This window comes from Dipodomys merriami, unplaced genomic scaffold (assembly GCF_024711535.1).
Source record: "Dipodomys merriami isolate MVZ:Mamm:240054 unplaced genomic scaffold, mDipMer1.0.p SCAF_5, whole genome shotgun sequence".
NCBI lineage: Eukaryota > Metazoa > Chordata > Mammalia > Rodentia > Heteromyidae > Dipodomys > Dipodomys merriami.
In genome coordinates this window covers 29224241-29246218 of record NW_027206068.1, presented here as the reverse complement: position 1 = coordinate 29246218, position 21978 = coordinate 29224241, and the positions used below count along the sequence as shown (strand labels likewise).

The window sequence follows — 21978 nt, the reverse complement described above, 5'->3', positions numbered from 1 at the left end:
CTGATTTGGCAAATTAAGGTCACACTGACCCCTCAGGTTATCAAAACATGGACTTAAGAGGCTGTTGAATATACTCTTTTGTGTTATGATTCCAAGTAATTTAATCAAACAACTGAGTTGTCTGGTTTTTCTACAACATTGTAATAGTTTTCATAGTTAACTGGGTTTTGTTTTTCCCTATGAAAAGACAAGTCAACAGCATTGACACCTAAAGGTGTCAAAACCACATGCTTTATATCTTTTACAAACAAATAAAAAGTCATAGTTCTTTCAAATGAAAGGCAACACTAACATTATTAAATAATCAAACAAGTTTACATCTTAAGACAGCTACATTGTTTAAAATTTCCAAATTCATCAACATTAAGTCCTTTCCCAGTGTTAATGCCAAACTACACAGAAGGGAGGCGGGACTTTCATTTTCATGGAAATGGTCTTTGCCAACCCTCCCACTGGCTCTGAGTTTAGCCAGCAATTTGACCAATAGTACAATGAGCCCTACCATCTGCTAACTAATGGACAAATGATACTAAACAAATGATTGCAAAACAGAATCTGACTCATTTTCATAGTTGATGTAATTGGACCTAAAAACAAGTTTGCAATTTATATGTGTTTTCCAAGTAAATTCAAAGTGCTGTTTTTAATTTTTCCCTTAGGACATTAGGATATATATAATATGTTCTTTTTAATTTAATTTTATTGTTAAGGTAATGTACATATATTTCTTAATTTAGCTTAAAACTAGTTCTTCCAAAAACCAGCAATAAAGATCAGACACAACTCAAATTATATTTTTATGTTTATTGTACCATTTCTTTCCAAATCTCTGAAATTGATTAAGAAAAGTCATTATATTAAAGATTATTTGTAAAATATGATTTTAAAAATTAACTTTGAGACTCTATTATATGAATAAACTTAACAACTGATCAATACTAACTGGTTAGAACAATTAATTTTCACTTTTGCATTACTATTACTTTCTGATTGCTTACACATTTTAATGGCATTTGGCAGGTAGTTTACTTGATTGGAAAAATATTAAGGATATCTCTAAAAACAATACTATGTGTACTGTCATGTCAAAATGCAGTAATTAAAAAAGGTTATAAGGGCTGGGAATGTGGCTTAATGGTATAGTACTAGCCTTGAGCAAAAGAGGCTTAGAGACAGTGCCCAGACCCTGAGTTCAAGCCCCAGTACTAACAACAACAAAAAAAAGAAAGTAAATAAAGGTTATCCTATTTTTAATGGTAGTACATCTACCCTTTAATATATAATGTTTCTTAATTATTATTTTGTGTCTGTCCAGTAAAATATTTAAATATATCCCATTTGTTAAGAATGCTCCAAGTGGGATAAAAGACACAGAAATTTTTTTTTAAAAAGAAAGATACAGAGCCTTTAACTTTGGCTAAAAGTCAGGTAAACCAGGTTCAGCCCTTATTTTGTAGCTGTCTGCCTTGAAGGATATCATATAACTCTCAGACCCTCAGCTGTCCCTGTGTAAAAGATAAAGGCTTACTACAAAAAATTCTAAATTCCTTTCCAAGTTGGCCATTCTATTTTTTGAGCACTCTGGCATATTTCTTTAAATCTGAGCTCCAAAAGGTCCTGGATAGAAGGACATGGGTTCTTGGTATAAGGCATAAAAGAACATTGTCATGACTCATAAGACCTTGTAAATTTTTTTTGAAAATATAAAAGATATAGGTACAGTGGCTCATACCTATAATTCTATTTAGGAGGTTGAGATTTAAGGCTCATGGTTAGAATCTAAGTCCATGAAACTCTTGCCTCCAATTAATCACCAAAAAGCTGAAAGTCAGGCTATGTTAAGTGGTAGAGCACCAGCCTCAAGCAAAAGAAATAAACAAACAAAAAAACAACTAAGAGACAGGGGCTAAGCCCTGAGTTCAAGCCTCAGGACTGGCATAAAAAGAAAAAAAGAAAGAAAAGAAAAGTTTTGTAAAATAAGTGAGTATTTAGCTACATGAACCAAGGGGAAAAAAGTCAAATAAATAAAAATCAGAGCAACTAATACTATAGAAATACAAAGAAGCATTAGAGATTATTATGAAAACCTATACTCTAACGAATTGAAACTCCTAGAAGAGGAAGTGGAGCTGTGGCTCAAGTGGTAGAGTGCTAGCCTTGAGCTGAAGAGCTGAGAGACAGTGCCCAGGCCCAGAGTTCAAGCCCCATGACTGACAAAAAAAAAAAAAATCCTAGAAGAAATAGACCTATAAACAGATATATGACCTACCAAAAATGAGCCATCAGTGCATTTAAAAAGAAAAAACTGAATAGACCAATAATGAGTCTTGAATGAGACTGAATGAACAGTAAGGTATCTCTCAAAAGAAAAAAAAAACCCAGGACCACATAGTTTCACTATTAAATTTTATCAGCCCCCCCCCAAAATATATATATACATATATATACATATATATGTGTATATATATAAGTCCATGAGGCTCTTTTTTGTGTGTGAAAATACTGTACAGAGGGGCTCTTTATCTCCAATTAACCACCAGAAAACCAGAAGTGGTGCTGTGGCTCAAGTGGTAGAGAGCACTAGCCTTGAGCTGAAGAGCTCAGGGCCAGCACCAAGACCAGAGTTCAAGCCCCACACTGACAAAAAAAAAGGGGGGGCTGGGAAGGTGCTCAGTGGTAGAGCGCTTGCCTTGCATGCAGGAGGCCCTGGGTTCAATTCCTCAGCACCACATAAGCAAAAAGAAAAAAAGCCGGAAGTGGCGCTGTGGCTCAAGTGGTAGAGCGCTAGCCTTGAGCTGAAGAGCTGAGGGACAGCACACAGGCCCAATGTCCAGGCCCCAGAACCGTACCCCCCCCAAAAAAAGCTAATTCTCTTTAAACTAATGCAAAGAACCAAAAGGAGGAGAACTGTCCATATGCAGCCAGCATTAATCTGTTAGCCAAAATCAGATAAGGGCACTGTCAGTACTCTTGATTAACATTGACACAAACATTTTCAACAAAATTCTATCAAACCCAATTCAATAGCAAACCAAAACATTCACCACAATCAAGTTGATCTTATCCCATGGTTGAATACAAGGATGGCGTAATACATGAAAACAAATAAATATAATATGTATAATCATATCAAAAAGTTCAGAAAGGGGCTGGGAAGGTGGCTCAGTGGTAGAGTGCTTACCTTGCATGCCTGAGGCCCTAGGTTCGATTCCTCAGCACCACATAAGCAAAAAGAAAAAAGCCGGAAGTGGTGCTGTGGCTCAAGTGGTAGAGTGCTAGCCTTGAGCTGAAGAGCTGAGGGACAGTGCCCAGGCCCAGAGCACAGGCCCCACAACCATGACTGGACCAAAAAAAAAAAAAAGTTCAGAAAATATTGTGAAATTCAACATCTCTTCATAAAATACTGAAAAAAACTAAGTATAGAAGGATCATACTCCAATATAATAAAGGCTATAGATTATGAACTGTAGCCAAGATCACAATGAATGGAGAAAGGCTAAAAGAACTTCCTCTAAGATCAGGAGCAACACACAATTGTTATTTTTATTAGCATGTGCTAATTTACAAGGGGCTGTTTTATTATGACATTTGCATACATGAATGCAATATATCCCTATCAAATTCATTCTCGCTATTATTCTCCATTCCCCCCTTCCCTACTTCTTAAAAACAATTTCAACAGGTATGTATGCATAGAATGTGACCATACGATATCTATCACTGATCTGCAAACTAGCCTACTAGAAGAGTTATACAGAATTGAGAAATTTAAAGTTGAGACTTGAAACATGCCATTGAATATCTGGACATTCAATGTATACTGAGCCTTGAGCAAAAACAATCACACCTCAGGGACAATTCCTAGACCCTGAGTTCAAGCCCCAGAACTGACACAAAAAATAAAATGAACATACTTCAACATAATAAAGGATGCATATGACAAATTTAAGCCAACATCATATTAAATGGGGAAAAAAATGTCCTCTAAAGTCAAGAACAAGACAAGGGTGCCCTAATAGTATTAGAATTCCCAGACAAAGCAATAAGGCAAGAGAGAGAGAAATAAAAGGGACTCGCACAGAAAAGGAAGATATCAACTCTTCTTAAATAAAAACAATAGTATATAGTCAATGTAACTTATAACATGCACAGTATATAATTTAAAAAAGACTATTAGATCTCTAAAGAAACAGGAAAAATGATATTTAACCAAAGTAAAAAAGTAAAAACATAGAGAAATTGCAGTGATAACTAGTAGGCAAGTTAATGAATTATCAAAAAAATATGCAACCAGACTAGTAGTGTGACTCAAGAAGTAGGGTGCCAGCTGTTGGTGAAAAAAAAAAAGAAGTTCAGCTAGCTAAAGAAAAAATGAGCTAAAAAAAGGGAAATGCTATTTTTAAATAAATGAAGAGAACACAATACTGGGATTAAAAAAATTTACTGGAGGATCTTAACAGCAGGCCAGATATTCCATAAAAAAATTACTAAAGTTGAAAATGGCACTAAAACCTATTCAAAATGAAATATAGAAAAGCTGAGTACAAAAGATAAAAAATGGGGTTGGGAATGTGGCTTAGTTGTAGAACCCTTGCCTAGTATGCATGAAGCCCTGGGTTCCATTCCTCAGTACCAAATAAACAAAACAAAACACCAGAAGTGGTGCTGTGGCTCAAGTGGCTCTAGAGTGCTAGCCTTGAGCAAAAGAAGCTAAGGGACAGTGTCCAGGACTGAGTTCATGCCCCAGGACTGGCAAAAAGAAAAAAAGAAAGAATAGGAATTAGTAGCAGACTTTGAGACAATATCAACTTGCTTAATATATGAAGAAATAATAGAAGAAGACATAATAGCCCAAAACTTTCCAAATTTGGTTGGAAATATATAGCCACAGATACAAGAAGCCCAAATGAACTCTATTGACAAACACAAAGAAAACTTAACCAGAACATACCATAATCAAATGGCTAAAAATTCCATGGTGAAGAGAAAAAAATCTTAAAAGCAATAATATCACAAGGATTAAAAAAAGTTCAGTCACTGACATACTTAAAATAATACAAAAAGGAAGACAAATTATATCATTAAAATGAATGATTTTTTTTAAGCAAGGCATGGTAGGGCACACTTGAATACCTATCACCTGAGAGACAGAGGCAGGGCAATCACCATTTCAAAGCCAGCCTAAGCTACAGAGCGAGATCTTGTTTAATAAAACCAAACACCACCACCCAAAAGCAAGGAAAGAAAGAAAGAAAGAAGGAAGGAAAGAAGGAAGGAAGGAAGGAAGGAAGGAAGGAAGGAAGGAAGGAAGGAAGGAAGGAAGGTAGGTAGGCAGCCAGGCAGGCAGGCAGGAAGGCAGGAAGGCAGGCAGGCAGTCCAGATTTCTACATTAAGTAAAAGAATCTTTTTAAATGAAGGCAGACTAGACTTTTTCAGAGAAAGAAAAACTGTAAGTTTAGTACCAGACCTGTGTTTCAAAGAAAAAACAGAGGATTTCTTGCTGAAAGAAAAATACATCCAGATACAAATTTTAAAAATAGATACAGATAAAAAAAGAAAAGAAGGGGTTACATTGATCAAGATGGATTGTATTCATAAACTGACATGTGAATTGAAACCCCTTATACAACTTCTTAAAGAGGGTCATGATGATTGACTAAGAAAATACTCTTGTTAACAGCAATAATATTCAGGTGTTACAGGGTATTGCATCTACAACTTGTATTTTTCAGGGAAAAAGTTTTTGTAATATACTCCTAAGTTTTTTATAAGTCTGAGATTGTTAGAAAAAATTTAATGTACTTGATAAAAGAAAATTGAGTGTTTAAAGCAAATATAATTGTAAAATTGTAAAGTCTATAAAATATAGAAACAAAATATAATAGCTAAAAGCATAGAAAAAGATTGAAAAGCTCACTGTCATTAGGTTCTAGCATTACATGTAAAGTGACATGAAAACATTTGAAAATAAACAGTGATATCTCAAAAATGCTTAATATACTCTAGAGCAGCTACTGATGAACAAGGTAATTATGAGTAGTCAAAGATATAAATGTTCACATAAGTGTAAAAAGGAGGGTGATATACTTTCAAAAGCACATAATAATTACATTAATATTAATGACATAAAAGAAACAATTAGAAGTGGTGCTGTGGCTCAAGTGGTAGAGTGCTAGCCTTGAGCTGAAGAGCTGAGAACAGAGCCCAGGCCCAGAGTTCAAGCCCCCGACTGACAAAAAAGAAAAAAAAAGAGACAAACAATTAGAACAAGAGTGTTAGATATTATTACTCAAAACTTTAAATTTTCTGATATTAATTCCCCATATGAAAAAGTGAAAAACTCAAGTATGAGACCAAAATAAAATATTCAAGTATATTCTAGCCATTGGACTAATATTGCCAAAAATGAACTACGCAAGTACAAACCAATATAGAAATTATAGAAATTACAATTGAAGAACAGACTTTACTAGGCCATTTGTCTTTGTTTTTGTTTTGTCAATTGTAGGGCCTGAACTCTGGGCCTGGGCACTGTCCCTCAGCTCTTCAGCTCAAGGCTAATACTCTACCACTTGAGCCACAGCACCACTTCCGGCTTTTTCTGCTTATGTGGTGTTGAGGAATCAAACCCAGAGCCTCATGCATGCAAGGAAAGCACTCTACCAGTGAGCCACCTTCCCAGTCCCTAGTAAGCCATTTGTTAAGAAAGAAATAATGAGCCAGGTGCCGGTGGCTCACGCCTGTAATCCTAGCCTAGCTACTCAGGAGGCTGAGATCTGAGGATCTCAGTTCAAAGCCAGCCCAGGCAGAAAAGTCCATGAGACCCTTATCTCCAATAAACCACCAGAAAACCGGAAGTGGTGCTGTGGCTCAAGCGGTAGAGCGCTCGCCTTGAGCTGAAGAGCACAGGGACAGCGCCCAAGCCCAGAGTTCAAGCCACACAATTGGCAAAAAAAAAAAAAAGAAAAGAAAAAGAAAGAAAGGAAAGAAGGAAGGAAGGAAGAAAGGAAGAAAGGAAAGAAGGAAGGAAGGAAGGAAGGAAGGAAGGAAGGAAGGAAGGAAGGAAGGAAGGAAGGAAGGAAGGAAGGGCCAAAAAATATTTATCCTAATTCCAAACTATATATATATATTGCAAGATTATAGTATGTAATGTGCAATAAATTAATCAAACCTGTAATATTGCTCTTTCAGGCAACAATGAGATGTCAAATGCTGGGTATTCACCGAGTTCAGGTAAGTCTGTAGAGTCTCGTCCTTCGCTTCTCTTGAATTTTAAGGTACTTCTCCATGTTTTCAATTGAAGGTCATGTTTCAATGCCTACAGTGAAAGGAATTTACAAATTCCATGGGACAGATGAGACAACAGATTCGGAGAACAGTAACTGATATATTGATAGCACCACGATAAAGATTACTCGTCATCATCATCATCATCATCACAAAAATTATATTTTTTTCTAAACCACCCTGACTTTATAGATCATTGCTCCTAGCCATCCTAAAAGATCAGTCAGCTACCCTTAAAGAACTTGTCTAGCCTTAGGAAAACTAAGGCCCACTAATTGAAAGTTGTGGTCATTGGTATTTCAGGCATGGAAGGGAGGTGGTTAACACAGTAATAACAAAAAGGGGGATCCAAAAGAAATTATTTGGAGATTTGCCTGATTTCTCATAAAGTTCCCATTTAACTCTGATACACCACTAAACACTGTGTGAGAAACCAGAAGTTTTAAGGTTAATACTCTTCCACACAAAATTCCAGTGGGATGCACATATCCATTAGAACCTAAGGAAGGGCACACATTGAAGAGCTAGCATACACAGATGTTCCCTGCATCTGCCAATTCCCTGAGTGAATGCAGAATTACTACTGGCCAACTAATTCTATGGCTAGAAAATTTTTTCTCTGAACATCCAGTTAATCATATATGTAAATATTAAGAATACTATATTACCAAGTATGTAATATACACTATCTTTTTCAACTAGAGTGTGTGAAACATTGTGCACAGTGTATGATGAAGACTACAGGAACACAATCTAGGTAGAACCACATGACTCTGAATGAGAAGATACAGGGTAACAAAGTAGAGACATGTTCTGAAGAGATGAGAGAGAGAGACAGAGAGAGAGAGAGAGAGAGAGAGAGAGAGAGAGAGAGAGAGAGAGAGAGAGAGAGAGAGGCACCATTGAGAATCACAATAGAAGTGACAGGACAGCAGGAAAAGAATGGAAAGCCAACAGAGAAAGCCAGTGGCTCACACCTATAACCCTAGCTACTCGGGATACAGAATGGGAGAATCAAAGTTCAAAACCTACTCAGGGAAGAAATGTTTGTAAGACTCCTCTTCAACCCATAGATGGGTAACAGTTGCATGTATCTATTAACCTAAGCTATGTGGAAAGCTAAAATTGGGAGCATTATGGTCCTAGGTTAGGCCAACCAGAAAAATCAATAAAACATCATCTCAATACAAAGCAGCTGGTGTAGTGGCACATAACTATCATCCCAGCTATGAAAGAAAGCCTAAAATGGATGCACTGTGGTCCAGGTGTATGTGCCTGGGAAGGAAGCAAAACCCTATCTCAAAAGTAACCAGCATAAAGCCGGCCGCTGGTGGCCTGTAATCCTACCTACTCAGGAGGCTGAGATCTGAGGATCGCGGTTCAAAGCCAGCCTGGGCAGAAAAGTCCCTGAGACTCTTATCTCCAATAAACCACTAGAAAACCGGAAGTGGCGCTGTGGCTCAAGCGGTAAAGCGCTCGCCTTGAGTTGAAGAGCGCAGGGACAGAGCCCAAGTCCAGAGTTCAAGCCTCACGACCATGCAATAGGCCCTGTGTTCGATTCCTCAGCACCACATAAGCAGAAAAAGCCGGAAGTGGTGCTGTGGTTTAAGTGGTAGAGCTCTATCCTTGAGCTGAAGAGCTGAGGTACAGCGCCCAGGCCCAGAGTTCAGGCCCCACGACCAACCAACCAAACACACACACACACACAACCAATTAGCTCTCCAATAGGGTGGGGAAACTGAATCCATAACAAAGTAAACCAGAGTGGGAGAGCCATATTAGTTGGCTATGGAAAGAGATAGTGTCTGACATGGACCCACCAAAAAGTTTAAGAAGCAGGGAAGTAAAGAAGTGAAAGGCTTGGTGGTCCATGGTCCCTTCCTCCCTGACAAGGAACATGTCTCCTCACCTAAGGATCACTGCAGAAGCAGAGTGGAGAGAGCTGCAACAGGTGGAGGGCTCTCCCTCTGGGAGTAGCCTCCCAACTACATGTGTTTGCTTCCAAGATGGACTGACTCCTGATCCTGTGGAGCATGCAACCTCTCCAGCCTCCTCCCTCCCACAGGGTGGTTAACTGCTGGGTGGTGTCTGGCAGCACTAAGACTGACGTCTAGGGGCTGCCACCAGCAACAGGTGTTTGCTGCCAGGCATGCTGAAGAGTATGATCCCTGGTCCTGCACTGAGACTGGTAGGTGGAGCGCCTGAGTTCCTCCCTCCTATCCAGACTCAGTGCTCTGCTTACTCCCACCACTCTCCCACACAACTGGGGGGAAGCCACAAGACTTGGACATCTTTTGATCCTCAGAACATAAAATAGTAATTTGTAGAGAGAGGGAACCTGACCAGCCCACAGGCTGCAAAGCTCAAAGCTGCCAGTAGCAGGTACCAATCCACAAAGAGGGGAAGCTTAAAAAAAAACAACAACAAAAAAAAACTAGGAGGGGAAGCTTTTGAAGCAGAGAACCAACCCTTGACAAGTCCCACCTTCATCCCACATCACAGGAGATTTGACACTACAAGAGACTCCAGCTAGTTTTTCTCTTTCTCTGAGTGGTGCTAAGGATCAAGCTAGTACACTGAGCACATGGGGAAATGGCTGCTTAATGAGCTATCCCCCTAATCCAATGGTGAGAAACTCCACTCCAACCCAGACACTCTACAGACCTGCCTGAACAATAAGAATACTTGAGGCCTGAGGGCATGCTCTAGTACTAGAGTATCTGTCCAACAAGCATGAGAAACTGAGTTCAAACGCCAGTACTACACTTCAACTGAAAGACAACAACTTGGCCTTAGATGCATAAATCCCAGCACAGGAAACACAAGGTATATGAAAAAAATAAGGCAACATGACCCTTCCAAATCACAGCAACTGCACAAGAATGAACTTTAACAACACTGCAATGTACAAAATCCCAAAGAATTTAAAAGAATCATTGTAAGAGAATGACCAATGGAATAAAAATGAACACATTTATTAAGTTTTTATCATTTATGTCTCTATTTAGTTCCATCAGATTCTCTTTTACTTTAGCATTATTTATTCACCTAAATGTCTGTTTCAGCCAAATTCTCAGTGTCTTCACCAAAATTTTAAATATTTTATTAAATATTTAATATTAATTATTAAATTAAATATTTTATTAAATATTTAATAAAATATTAAATATTTTAAATATTTAAATGATAAATTTTTTTCCTGGATGTTCATACTTCAAATGAAAAAACAGAAATACAAAATAATTGGGATAACTAAGTGAAACTTATGCTATTAGCAGAGCAAAAAGCCCACCAAAAACATAATATCTAGTATTTTAGTGACAATATTATTACCATAAATTAATATGATTCTTTAAAATATTGGTTTCCAATATACCATACCAGCTCATCGTCTCGAATTTTATTCCTTCGCTTTACTTCTTCCCGCCAGCGGGTTATGAAAACTTTTTGCCTGTATGTACTGAACATCAGATGCAAGTTTGATAGGGTCGCTGGAGAGAACGTATTAGAATACTGTATATAGTTAAAGCTATTTCCAAAAAATCCTAAATGATTTCATATTCTATCATAACAGCTTACACTATGGAACCAAGGTTGCTTCTAATAGCTGTTTTTGTTTTAATTATCACCAAAACTAAGTAGGTTTATCAGTATTCAATAGTATTCCTAAGACTTTATGAACCTATAAACATCATTTTTGTCCTTATAAATTAAGATACAACAGAATACAATTGCTTTTTTAAAGGAAGTCTATTCTTTATAAAAAACAGAACTTCTAAACTTATTTGTAAAAAAAAGTCACAAGGTAATATTAAAAAGTTAATGTCCTTGAATTTAATACACCTTAGAAATAAAAGGATTGCCTTATATACATTAGCTGGAGTCCAAAGCACAATTACAGGAACCAAGAAGACAGAAACAGGCTTGGGGATAAGCTACCAGAGGGCAGGCTTCCACCAAAGCTGTTGTTTTGAGTTTGGGAGATTTTTTTTTTTACTTTTCTTTTCAACTGGATTTGGATATCTGGTTTTTATGTGAGTACTTTCTGCATTTAAACTTGTCACAAATTTCTAAAATTTGTTCAATATTGTGCAAATAGAGCAAAGCATGTCAGCATGTCAGTTTCCAACATTACAGTTGGAACTTTAAAAAGCCTTTGAATCTGCCTTTGTGGGTAACTGTCCCTTTGAACTTTGTTATTTTTTCCTGATATCTATGCCCTTTCAGAAGCCTGTATCTCAAGTTGTTTAACTAATTAATGTTTCTCAAATTGGTACTGTCAATTGGGCACCAATGGCTCATGCCTGTAATCCTAGCTAGTCAGGAGACTGAGATCTGAGGATCATGGTTCGAAGCCAGCCTGGGCAGAAAATTCCCCAGACACTCTTATCTCCAAAACTGGAGGCAGACAGCATCCAGGACCCCACAGCCAATTTAAAAAAAAAAAAGAAATTTAGAAAATTGGGTATTGTGGCATTATTAAGAATGAATAAGATTGTATTATTCTGTATGTGCTCCATTCACCTAATTTATCTAAGTGAACTATTTTTGTTCCATCATTTTATGCTTAAGGGTTTGGGGTTCCTTTTGAACAATCCTAGTTGTAAGTCCCACTCCCACCTGAAGAACAAGCAAAATCAGTTGTCTTTTCAGGGCAATTATCTTAGAGATTTCAACACTTTTGTATTGACATGCAAAACAGAGGCTTAAAATTTATTTCTTTAAGAGAGATGGAGTAACAATGATTAAAAACAAATGTACTTATTGCCTTACCTATTTAACTGTAACCCCCCAGCTCTTCACCATTTCAATAAAAAAATAAGATAACATATTTTCTGTTCATTTTTGATTAAATGCCTTTTGCTTGAATTGTTTCCCACAAAATAACTTCCCAAAAGTGCTTAAGTTTATTTCAGTTTTTATCTTTTAAGTTATAACAAGTATAAAAAGAAAACATTCTGGGGATAATTACTGTATTGTTCTATCAGCAATTGTGTATTCTCTAAACTAAATAATCTTATAATATTTATTAGACATTTAAGCCTTTATTACAATATTATACAATGTATAATCAATGTTTAAATATTCATTATGCTTTATTAATTTTACATCGTTTTGATGGTACCACTTTGAAAATGATAACTAGGTTATTATTTGGAATGTCCAACAATAAATACTCAAGAAAAATTTTAACCACTTCATGACCAAGAGTTATGTAGAACATTGTGCTAATAGTGTGGCTGGTATACTCCTCAGTACTGGAGAAAAAGGAAGAAAGAAGTTGGGAAAAGAAGAAGAAAGAGTATGGAGGAAAAGAGGGAGAGAGGAAAAGAAAGTGTGTGTGTGTGTGTGTGTGTGCGTGTGTGTGTGTGTGTGTGTGTGTGTGAGAGAGAGAGAGAGAGAGAGAGAGAGAGAGAGAGAGAGAGAGAGAGTAAGAGTGAGAGAGAGAGAGAGAGAGAGGGAGAGAGATGCCCTGAGAGCAAGGGAGGAAGAGTAACATTCATAAAGTTCCATGATATGAATGAAAGTAGTTAATGTTCACTTTGGAAATTTTGGGACTGTAACTTTGAAATTACTTGTTTTAGAATATAAATCTTTGCTCCCATATAAATAATATAAATAATATGCTCCCATGTTATCCAATAGTGAGTTAAGATGATATAAGAAGTAAAAGGTAAGATATAGAAGGAATATAGAAATATAGAAAAGAAACAAGTAGATGGAATTAGGGGAGGAGAAAAGAAGGGAGGGTAGAAAGAACATCAGCAATACCTCATGGTTCAACCTAACCATGAGAAGTAGATTAGGAGGGAAAGGATATTAAAGGTAAAATAGAGAAGAGACCAAAATTGAGAAGAGATGAAAGAATGAGAGGAAAAGTCAGAGTAAGAGAATGTTTGAGGGGCAAAAAAACAGAGGAGCTCAAAGAAGGACCGAGAGAATATCACAAGACAAATTAGAGTGTTCAGAGGCAAAAACAATCTAGAAGTGCAAAGAGGGGAAAAAAGAAAAAACAAACAACAAAAAAACTTAAACTGCTTCTTCTCTAGAACTTGAAAGGAATTTTCATTCTGTAAAGGAATTTTCATTCTGTAAAGGAATTTTGAAGAGTGTCACCTCCTACTATTACAACCATGCTGAGTGTTACTTAGACAATTTACTAGTTCCTAACCTTTATTGTGTAATGTGAAGTTTTCTTGTTTGTTTTCTTTTTGCCTTTGTTTTTGTTGTTATTTTGGCTTTGTTCTTTACTAGTATTAAGGCTTTGTTATACTAGGAAACCACTTTATCCACTGAGTCTAACCTCTCATTGTGTTGATGTTAAGACCTTCAAAAGATCTGTTCTTAGGGAGACACAGACAGTGGTGGTCAAAAGAAAATGATTTTCCAATGTGCCCCAATCATAGACAAGTAAGTACACAGGGACTTGTGAAAAATCTAAGCCAATGACTAGAGGTTTTTATCCCTAGTATCTCCTAAGATGGCATACAGGAGCGGTCCAGTCTTTATAACCACTAAGACATTAGGAAAGGGAAAACAGCTGGTGGTTCACACCTATAATCCTAGCTAATTACGAGGCTGAGATCTGAGGATCACAGTTCAAAGCCAGCCTAGGCAGGAAAGTCTGTGAGATTCTTTTTTTTTTTTTTTACATTTCTTTTTTCTTTTTATTGTGAAAATACCTTACAGAGGAGTTACAATTACATGGGCAAGATAATGAGTACATTTCTTATCAAGCATTGTTGCCTCCTCCTTTATTTCCCCTTCCTATCTATACCTTCCCATCTCAGTGCCCCCCCGCCCTCCCCCCCTACAGCCCCTCCATATGCCCTCCCCTTCTGTGAGATTCTTATCTCCAATAAACCACCCAGAAAACTGGAAGTGGCACAGTGGCTCAAATGGTAGAGCACTAGCCTTGAGCTGAAGAGCTGAGCAACAGCATTCAGGCCCAGAGTTCACCCATGACTGACAAAAAAAAAAAAGAAAAGAAAAAGAAAGAAAGGGAAAACAGTGTTTCTTTAAGATTCTTCCTACATACATTAAATAAAAGAGCTGCAAGAAAAGTAGAGCTGGGGGGGGGGGAAGGATGAGGGGAGCGGGGGGAGGATAGGAAGGGATGGGAAGGGGAAACAAAGGAGGAGGCTATAATGCTTGATAAGAAATGTACTCATTATCTTGCCCATGTAATTGTAACCCCTCTGTACAGTATTTTCACAATTTAAAAAAAAAAAAGAAAAGTAGAGCTCTTCAGTCAATTTAGGTATCCATCCATAGCATACTGACTTTCTATTATGTAAAAAGCTACAAGTAGATCCCTATTTATGCTTATACAAGCATATACACAATACAAATAAAATTTGATTTAAGTATGCCTATCTCAAGTACAGTAAAATCTATTAAAATAAATCTCATTGAGCATTTTAAATTAGTAGCTCTACTTTCCTAAACAAACATTCTTTACCTTCTGCTTATCTACTCCCATACATGCTTAACAGTTTATTATATGGATAAATACAAAAGTTAGTAGTTATATATAAGAATTTACCTATAAGTTTTTCTTTTTGCCTTTTTATATAAGAGTACCAGAGATGAAATATTAATTTTTGAAGTTTTAAATGGTAATGTTCTATTGCTCTCTCCATTTTTGCCACTGAGATAACACTGCCATTTATGTGAGCTGCTGTCACGTCTCTCCAAGTGCTGCAGGAGGAGACACAGAAGAATAATATTTTGATGTTAGGAAAATAAATAAATAAATTAGGAGGAATAATAAATAATGCTTTCTTTCTCCCCTCAAAGGCCAAGCATAGAAGGGAAAAAAAGCAACTTGCATGAGTTAGGTATATCCTGAAGAATTTCTGATGGCTCTACAAGGACAGGAGATTATATGATAGTCACATTTCTTTTTAGACAAGATAAATCATGGAATAACATTATAAAAATTCTAATTTACCAAAAGACTCCCTGAAATGCTGATTTTAAAGGAAGGAGATAGAAAGTCCAAAATATATTGGACCTCAATGATTTCAGAAAAAAGTTATATACTAAGAAGAGCTGGGTGCTGGTGGCTCATGCCTGTAATCTTAGCTACTCAAGAGGCTGAGATCCAAGGATCTCAGTTCAAAGCCAGCTTGGGCAGGAAGGTCCATGAAACTATTATCTCCAATTAACTACTCAGAAAAAACTGGAAATGGTGCTCTGGCTCTAGTGGTAGTCTTGAGCACGAAGATGCTCAAGGACAGTGCCCAGGACCTGAGTTCAAGCCAAAGAAGAAGAAGGAGGAGGAGGAGGAGGAGGAGGGGGAGGTGGGGGAGGGGGAGGAGGAAGGGGAAGGGGAAGGGGAAGGGGAGGAAGAAGAGGAAGAAGGAGAAGGAGAAGGAGAAGGAGAAGGAGAAGGAGAAGAAGAAGAAGAAGAAGAGGAAGAAGAAGAAGAAGAAGAAGAAGAAGAAGAAGAAGAAGAAGAAGAAGAAGAAGAAGAAGAAGAAGAAGAAGAAGAAGAAGAAGAAGAAGAAGAAGAAGTTTTAAATAAATACAAGCTGACTAAATATTAAAGAACTAATATAAAATGACTTTAAAACTTTAAAAGATAAAATCACAATTGGCCCTAAGTGGGGAGAATATCATTAATAAAAACACAAATAAATAAATAATATATAAAATTCATATTCTTACCAAAAGTGGGTCTTTACTAGATGCCCAGTGTAGAAAGTGCATGCTTTTATCATCAATTCTGGAGTCATCTAAAATAAATAAACAATTGAAATCAGAAATAAATAGGGTCTATGGCAAATAAATAGGGTCTATTTGCCTATGACAAATCCACCAGAGAATGAGAGCAATGATTGCCTCCAGGAGGGTAACTGGGCACCTGGGAGTAGGCAATGGATTGAAAGAACAATCTGCTGCTTACATAGTTAGGAATTTTATTACATATGCCATTGTCTACTTTCTTAAAGTTAGAGTCATACCTTTAAGTCATCCCATTACATTAGACTTACCTTAAAGAACTTTCAAGTAAGCATTGAGGCATTGTATTATTAGCTACATTTACAAGAGTACAGAACTGTAGATCCACTGGTCACTATTAAGATTTAGTAAAGCTTGGTGCTGGTGGCTCACACCTATAATCCTAGCTACTCAAGAGACTGAGATCTGAGGATCGCAGTTCAAAGCCAGCCTGGACAGGAAAGTCTGTGAGACTCTTATCTCCAATAAACTACTCAGAAAAAAAATCCAGAAGTGCCCCCTGTGACTTAAGTGGTAGAATGCTAACCTTAAGCACAAGGATGCTCAGGGACAGCGCCCAGGTCCTGAGTTCAATCCCCAGGATTGGTACACACACACACACACACACACACATACACACACACAATTAAAAAAAGGATTGAGTGATTTGCTTCTTGGAGGTATAAAATGAGAATATTTTCTTTTCTATTTTCTTTTTGGGAGGGCTGTCTCAGGACCCCAGGGCGATCCTGGGGCTTGAACTCAGGGTATGTGCACTGTCCCTCCATTTTTGCTTGAGGCTAGTGGTCTATCACTTGAGCCACAGCTTTTTGGTAGTTAATTGGACATAAGAGTCTCACAGATGGGCTGGGAAGGTGGCTTGCCTTCCTTGCATGCCTGAGGCCCTGGGTTAGATTCCTCAGCACCACATAAGCAAAAAGAAAAAAGCCAGAAGTGGCGCTATGGCTCAAGTGGTAGAGTGCTAGCCTTGAGCTGAAGAGCTGAGGGGCAGCGCCCAGGCCCAGAGTTCAGGCCTCACGACGGGACCCCCCGCCCAAAAAAAAGAGCCTTACAGATTTTCTTGCCTAGCCTTCAAATCACAACCCTCAGATTTCAGCGTCCTGAGTAGCTAGGATTGCAGTCATAAGACCTGAGCACCCAGCTCTATTTTCTTTTTAAAAATAAAAGAATGCCTCATTTACAAAGCAGGATGTTTTGGGGGAAGTTGTAGTTCCGGGGCTTAAACTTAGGTTCGCATACTCTCATTAGCTTTTTTACTCAAGGCTGATGCTCTACGACTTGAGCCACAACTCAACTTCCAGCTTTTTGGTGGGTAGCTAGAGATAAGAATATCACAGACTTTCTTGCCTGGTCTGTCTTTGAATTATAATTCTCAGATCTCATCCTCCTGAGTAGCTAGAATTACAGGTGTGAAGCACCAGTACTTGACTAGGATAAAAAAAAAAAAAAACACCATAAATTAAAAATCTAATTTATGCTAAATTATGTAATGTGCACAATGTTACCTAATATAATTAGTTACAATAACAGGTCTCAAGTAAGTGCTAGAGAAAGCAGCTTCCTTACACATGCCATCAATACATCACTCAAGACTAACACAAATGTTTAACGGGTGTCATCAAATATTTAAATATCAACCAGTAAGGGATATACAATTAAGCAATATATACAATATGTAAAAAAGTGCCCCTGGATAGAAGATTTGGCTATAGAAAGATTGAAAACATTCACTACACCTTTTAAAATATATAGTAGACCTTAATAACACTGCTAGAAAAAACAAGACAATTGCTGATTGTCATGAGATGATTCATCTTCAACTATGACATATTATGTATTTTCAAATCTCATGTTTTTGACAGGTGCTGGTGGCTCATACCTGTAATTCTAGCTACTCAGCAGGCTTATATATATAGGCTCATAGCTCAAAGCCAGCTAGGTTAGGTAAGTTCATGAGACTTTTATCACCAAGTGGCCACCAAAAAGCTAGAAGTGGAGCTAAGGGCAAAGTGGTAGAGTGCCAGCCTTCAGTGAAAAAGCTAAGGGATCATCCCAGGTCCTGAGTTCAAGCCCCAGTACTAGCACTAAAAGAGGAAAAGAAGAATAGGACTTCTATATCTAACTGCCCAAGAGAAATAAAACCAGAGAAAAGAATGAGAATAAGGGATAATTATGAGACATACCAGCCATTTCTTTCAATTAATACAATGCAAAGGAAAATAAAGAGAACACTTGCCAATTACAAAAGAATTAAATACAGAACAACCAAGTACAATATGTGACTATACATTCTGATTTGGATAGAGTTATATGTAAAAAGACATATTTGAGACAATTTGGGAAATATAAATATGGAATATATTAATATAATCAGTGCCAGATTATATTCAGAAATCATTGCTATTAATTATGTAAAACAATATACCATTTTTTATTTTAATTAAGATACATAAAGATGAATTATACATATTAATGAGAACCATGTTTTGATATAAATATACACATTAATTAATGTGTTATATAAGTAGTGGTTATCTACATATGCATATCTTCTATGTATTTCCTCATTTGTCATTTCTTTATGGTGATGACAATCTGCAATGTCTTTTCTTCTAGCTTTGTCAGATTATAGTTTGTAAATATTTTCTCCCATTCTGTAGATTGTCTTTGTATTCCCATGATTGTTTCCTTTGTTATGAACAAACTTTTTAGTTTAATATAATCTTACTTGTCTATTCTCACTTTTATTTCCTGGGATTTTGTCCAAAAATACCCTAGCCCAATGTTCTAAAGAATTTCCCATGTTTCCTGCTGGTTGTTTCATTGCTCCATATTTAAGCTGATTTCACATTTGAGTTGACTTTTGTAATTGGTTGACTTTTGTAATTTGTGTTTTTCTGCCCGTGAATATCAAAATTTTCCAGGACCATTTACTAAAGAAAAAGAAAGTACTTTCTCCAGTGCATGTTCTGAGTATTTTTGTTGAAATTCACTTGGTTGCAGATTCTAGCTCTCTAATTTAGCTTTATTGTTCTACTTATCTGTTTTAATGTTAATACCATGATATTTTGACTACTATAGCTTTGTAGTATGTTTTGAAGTCAGCTACCATTCTTGCTTTGTTCTTTTTTGCTCAAAATGGCTACCTAGGATTTTCTGTGGCTCCATTATTTTATGATTTTTTTTTCTTGTTCTGTGGAGTATGATTGGTTTATTCATAGGAATTTCGCCAAATCTTTAAATCACTTTAGTATGAAGATTTTGATAATTTTTTATTTTAAGACTGTTTTCTAAAACTGCCTCCAACTTTTGGTTAAGTTTTTCTGTCTCAGTATTAAAACATTGTTTTAACTGTTCACTAAGTTTTCTTAAAACAACTGTCTTAAACCCTCTGAGAGTTCTCCATTCTGATTTTTATCTTGTCTATTTCCAGAATTTTACTAGGTCATTTCATGGTTTCCTGGAAATACTTGATGTCTTTTGTTTTTTTTTGTTTGTTTGTTTTTGGTCGGTCGTGAGGCCTGAACTCTGGGCCTGGGTGCTGTCCCTCAGATCTTCAGCTGAAGGATAGTACTCTACCACTTGAGTGTCAGCCCCACTTCTGGCTTTTTCTGCTTATGTGGTGCTGAGGAATCGAACCCAGGGCCTCATGCATGCAAGGCAAGCGCTCTACCACTGAGCCACCTTCCCAGCCCCTCTTGATGTCTTTTGGTATGCGACATTCTCTGTGCATTGAAGAGCTAGGCATTTATTCCAGTCTTGCTTTGTTTTGCCTGTCTTTCTAGAAATCCTAGGTGGGCTGATTATTTTCTGCTTGCAGTCAATTCCATTATTTCATCTCTGAATGGTGCTCAGATCTAAATCCACTAGGAGTCCTGTTGGTGCTATTATAGAGGGCAAACCAAGCCTGGAATAGAGTCCAAAATACATTGTTGCTATGTTCAAAAAGTACCAAGGGAGTTAACAGAGAGAGTAGTTTGTCCCTACAATAATCTTCTTGGCTAAGAAAGGCCTAGATGCGTCATTCACTGTTGCCAGCCTTTAGCCAGGCACGTTGTTCTACTATGAGCAGATACATCATCATTGGCCAAGCCCTTATATCAAACCTGTGACCACCAGAACCACTTGAGCCCACAACAATGGCTTTCACTGTGGCAGAGCTAATAACTTGGATTCAAGCCTAAAGCCAGCTTAGACTGTCTGTGTCTATCTGTCTGTCTGTCTGTCTCTCTCTCTCTCTCTCTCTCCTTCCCTCCCTTAACTGAGAGGCATCTTGCAGGATGCTTTGCAGGACTGCTTGCAGGAGAAGGGTGAGGTAGGCAACTATTCTCTTCTTTCTTCCTTCCTTTCTCAGTGCCTTTCTCACTTTTCTATTCTAAAAGTAGCCACTATGGTCTCTCCCCAGTTTGCCTAACTTTGGGAAAATAGTTTCAAGTGTGAACAGCTGTTCCACTTGGCAGGCCTGTTAGGGGACAACCCTCAGAGGCTCTTATTCAATCACGGCCTTGCTCCACCCTTGACACTGAATTTATACTCCCTAAAACCATCATTTCCTGACATAGATGCATGCTTAAGTATTTATTGGTAAAATAATGTAATTTCTGGGATTTTCTAATACTTCAGCCGAAAAGGGTGAAAGGGGGGGATAAATTAACAGTAGGGACAAAAGATCAATTGTTATTCCAACTAGATGGAAGGTGATAATTATGGTTTTCTCTCTTACTTTTGTGTTATAGTTCAACCTTTCCATAATAAAAAGATTTTTGAATGTTTTATAGGCCATTATTTGTTATTTGTAAGTTTATTTCCTAAGGAGATTTCATTTCCTAAGAAATGAGAACCAAGCCTAAAGTTAGTTTCCTTTTTATACTGGTTTATACTTCCATGTTAGAACCTACAATTAAGCTGTCTTTGTCTCTATAATTAGGACAGTAATTCCTAATTTTTTAAAGTAATGATTTGGCTTACTGATATTTTCCTTTATCTGATTTTCTAAAAGGATACATATTTATTCTTTATGTTGGTCATATATAGGTAATCCTCACTCTGTAGGACTGTGTAGTATAAGACTGTGAAACCTGCAACCCATCCTTGAACTCAGGGCCTTGGCTCTGTCCCTGAGCTTCTTTGTGTTAAAGGATAGCACTCTATCACTTGAGCTGTAGATCCACTTCTGGCTTTTTCTGTGTAGTTAACTGGAGATAAGAATATCATGGACTTTCCTGCCCTGGCTGGCTTCAAACTGAGATCCTCAGATCTCAGCCTCCTGAGTAGCTAGGATTACAGGCATGAGCTACGGGTGCTCGGCTTGAACCATCCTTTAAAAATGAGAAAAGTTGTTCTAGGAATTAAAGCTGTTAAGTAAAGCTAATATTTATTTATTACATTATAATTTAGATATGTATCGGTGTGTATATATATATATATATATGACTGATCATATATGCTGATGATTTGAGTGCCTTATTTCTTTATTTAAAACAAAACAATCAACAAAAACAACAATAAATCCTTCATAGTATTATACCTCCTAAATAAGCACAAGTTCAAAACCCAATTACTGGGGGGGAAAAGTCATTTTTCTCTCTGAGAATGAAAGAGAAATGAATTGATCCAGATTCAGTCTGGGTTACACCTTCCAGCTAAGCAACTCAAAAACATACCTGGAGGTTCATATTTTCATTATTGTGGTTTCAAACTGATAACTCATTCCTATTTTCTGCTAACTTGTGAGGTACGTTTCTTTTCTACACTTCTAAAGTTCAGATCCATTTCCATCATTTCATCCTTTGCGCTTTCAACATAGTAAAGTTAATTCCTCCTGGGTTCTTCTTCAAGTCACTCCAGGCTGGGCAGAATCATCTCATCCCTCTTTTTGTTCCTTTGTTGCAGAACATTACTTAGTAAGCAGCAGAATTCAATCCATCCTTGTAAATGGATACT

General features: G+C 37.1%; 1 protein-coding gene across 6 annotated transcripts in view; it reads right to left on the bottom strand.

Moving 5' to 3' along the window:
* The window catches only part of Fbxl13 (F-box and leucine rich repeat protein 13), a 153687-nt gene that overhangs the window by 115659 nt on the left and 16050 nt on the right, over positions 1-21978 (bottom strand). For 5 of the 6 annotated variants that reach the window (XM_069996314.1, XM_069996317.1, XM_069996316.1 and 2 more), the window contains exons 4-7: positions 15961-16028; positions 14834-14988; positions 10669-10778; positions 7172-7318 (exon numbers count right to left, since the gene is read on the bottom strand). In XM_069996314.1, coding sequence (XP_069852415.1) covers positions 7172-7318; positions 10669-10778; positions 14834-14988; positions 15961-16028 — 480 coding nt within the window. The remainder of the gene's footprint in view (positions 1-7171; positions 7319-10668; positions 10779-14833; positions 14989-15960; positions 16029-21978) is intronic. The other variant, XM_069996319.1, reaches the window with a different exon arrangement.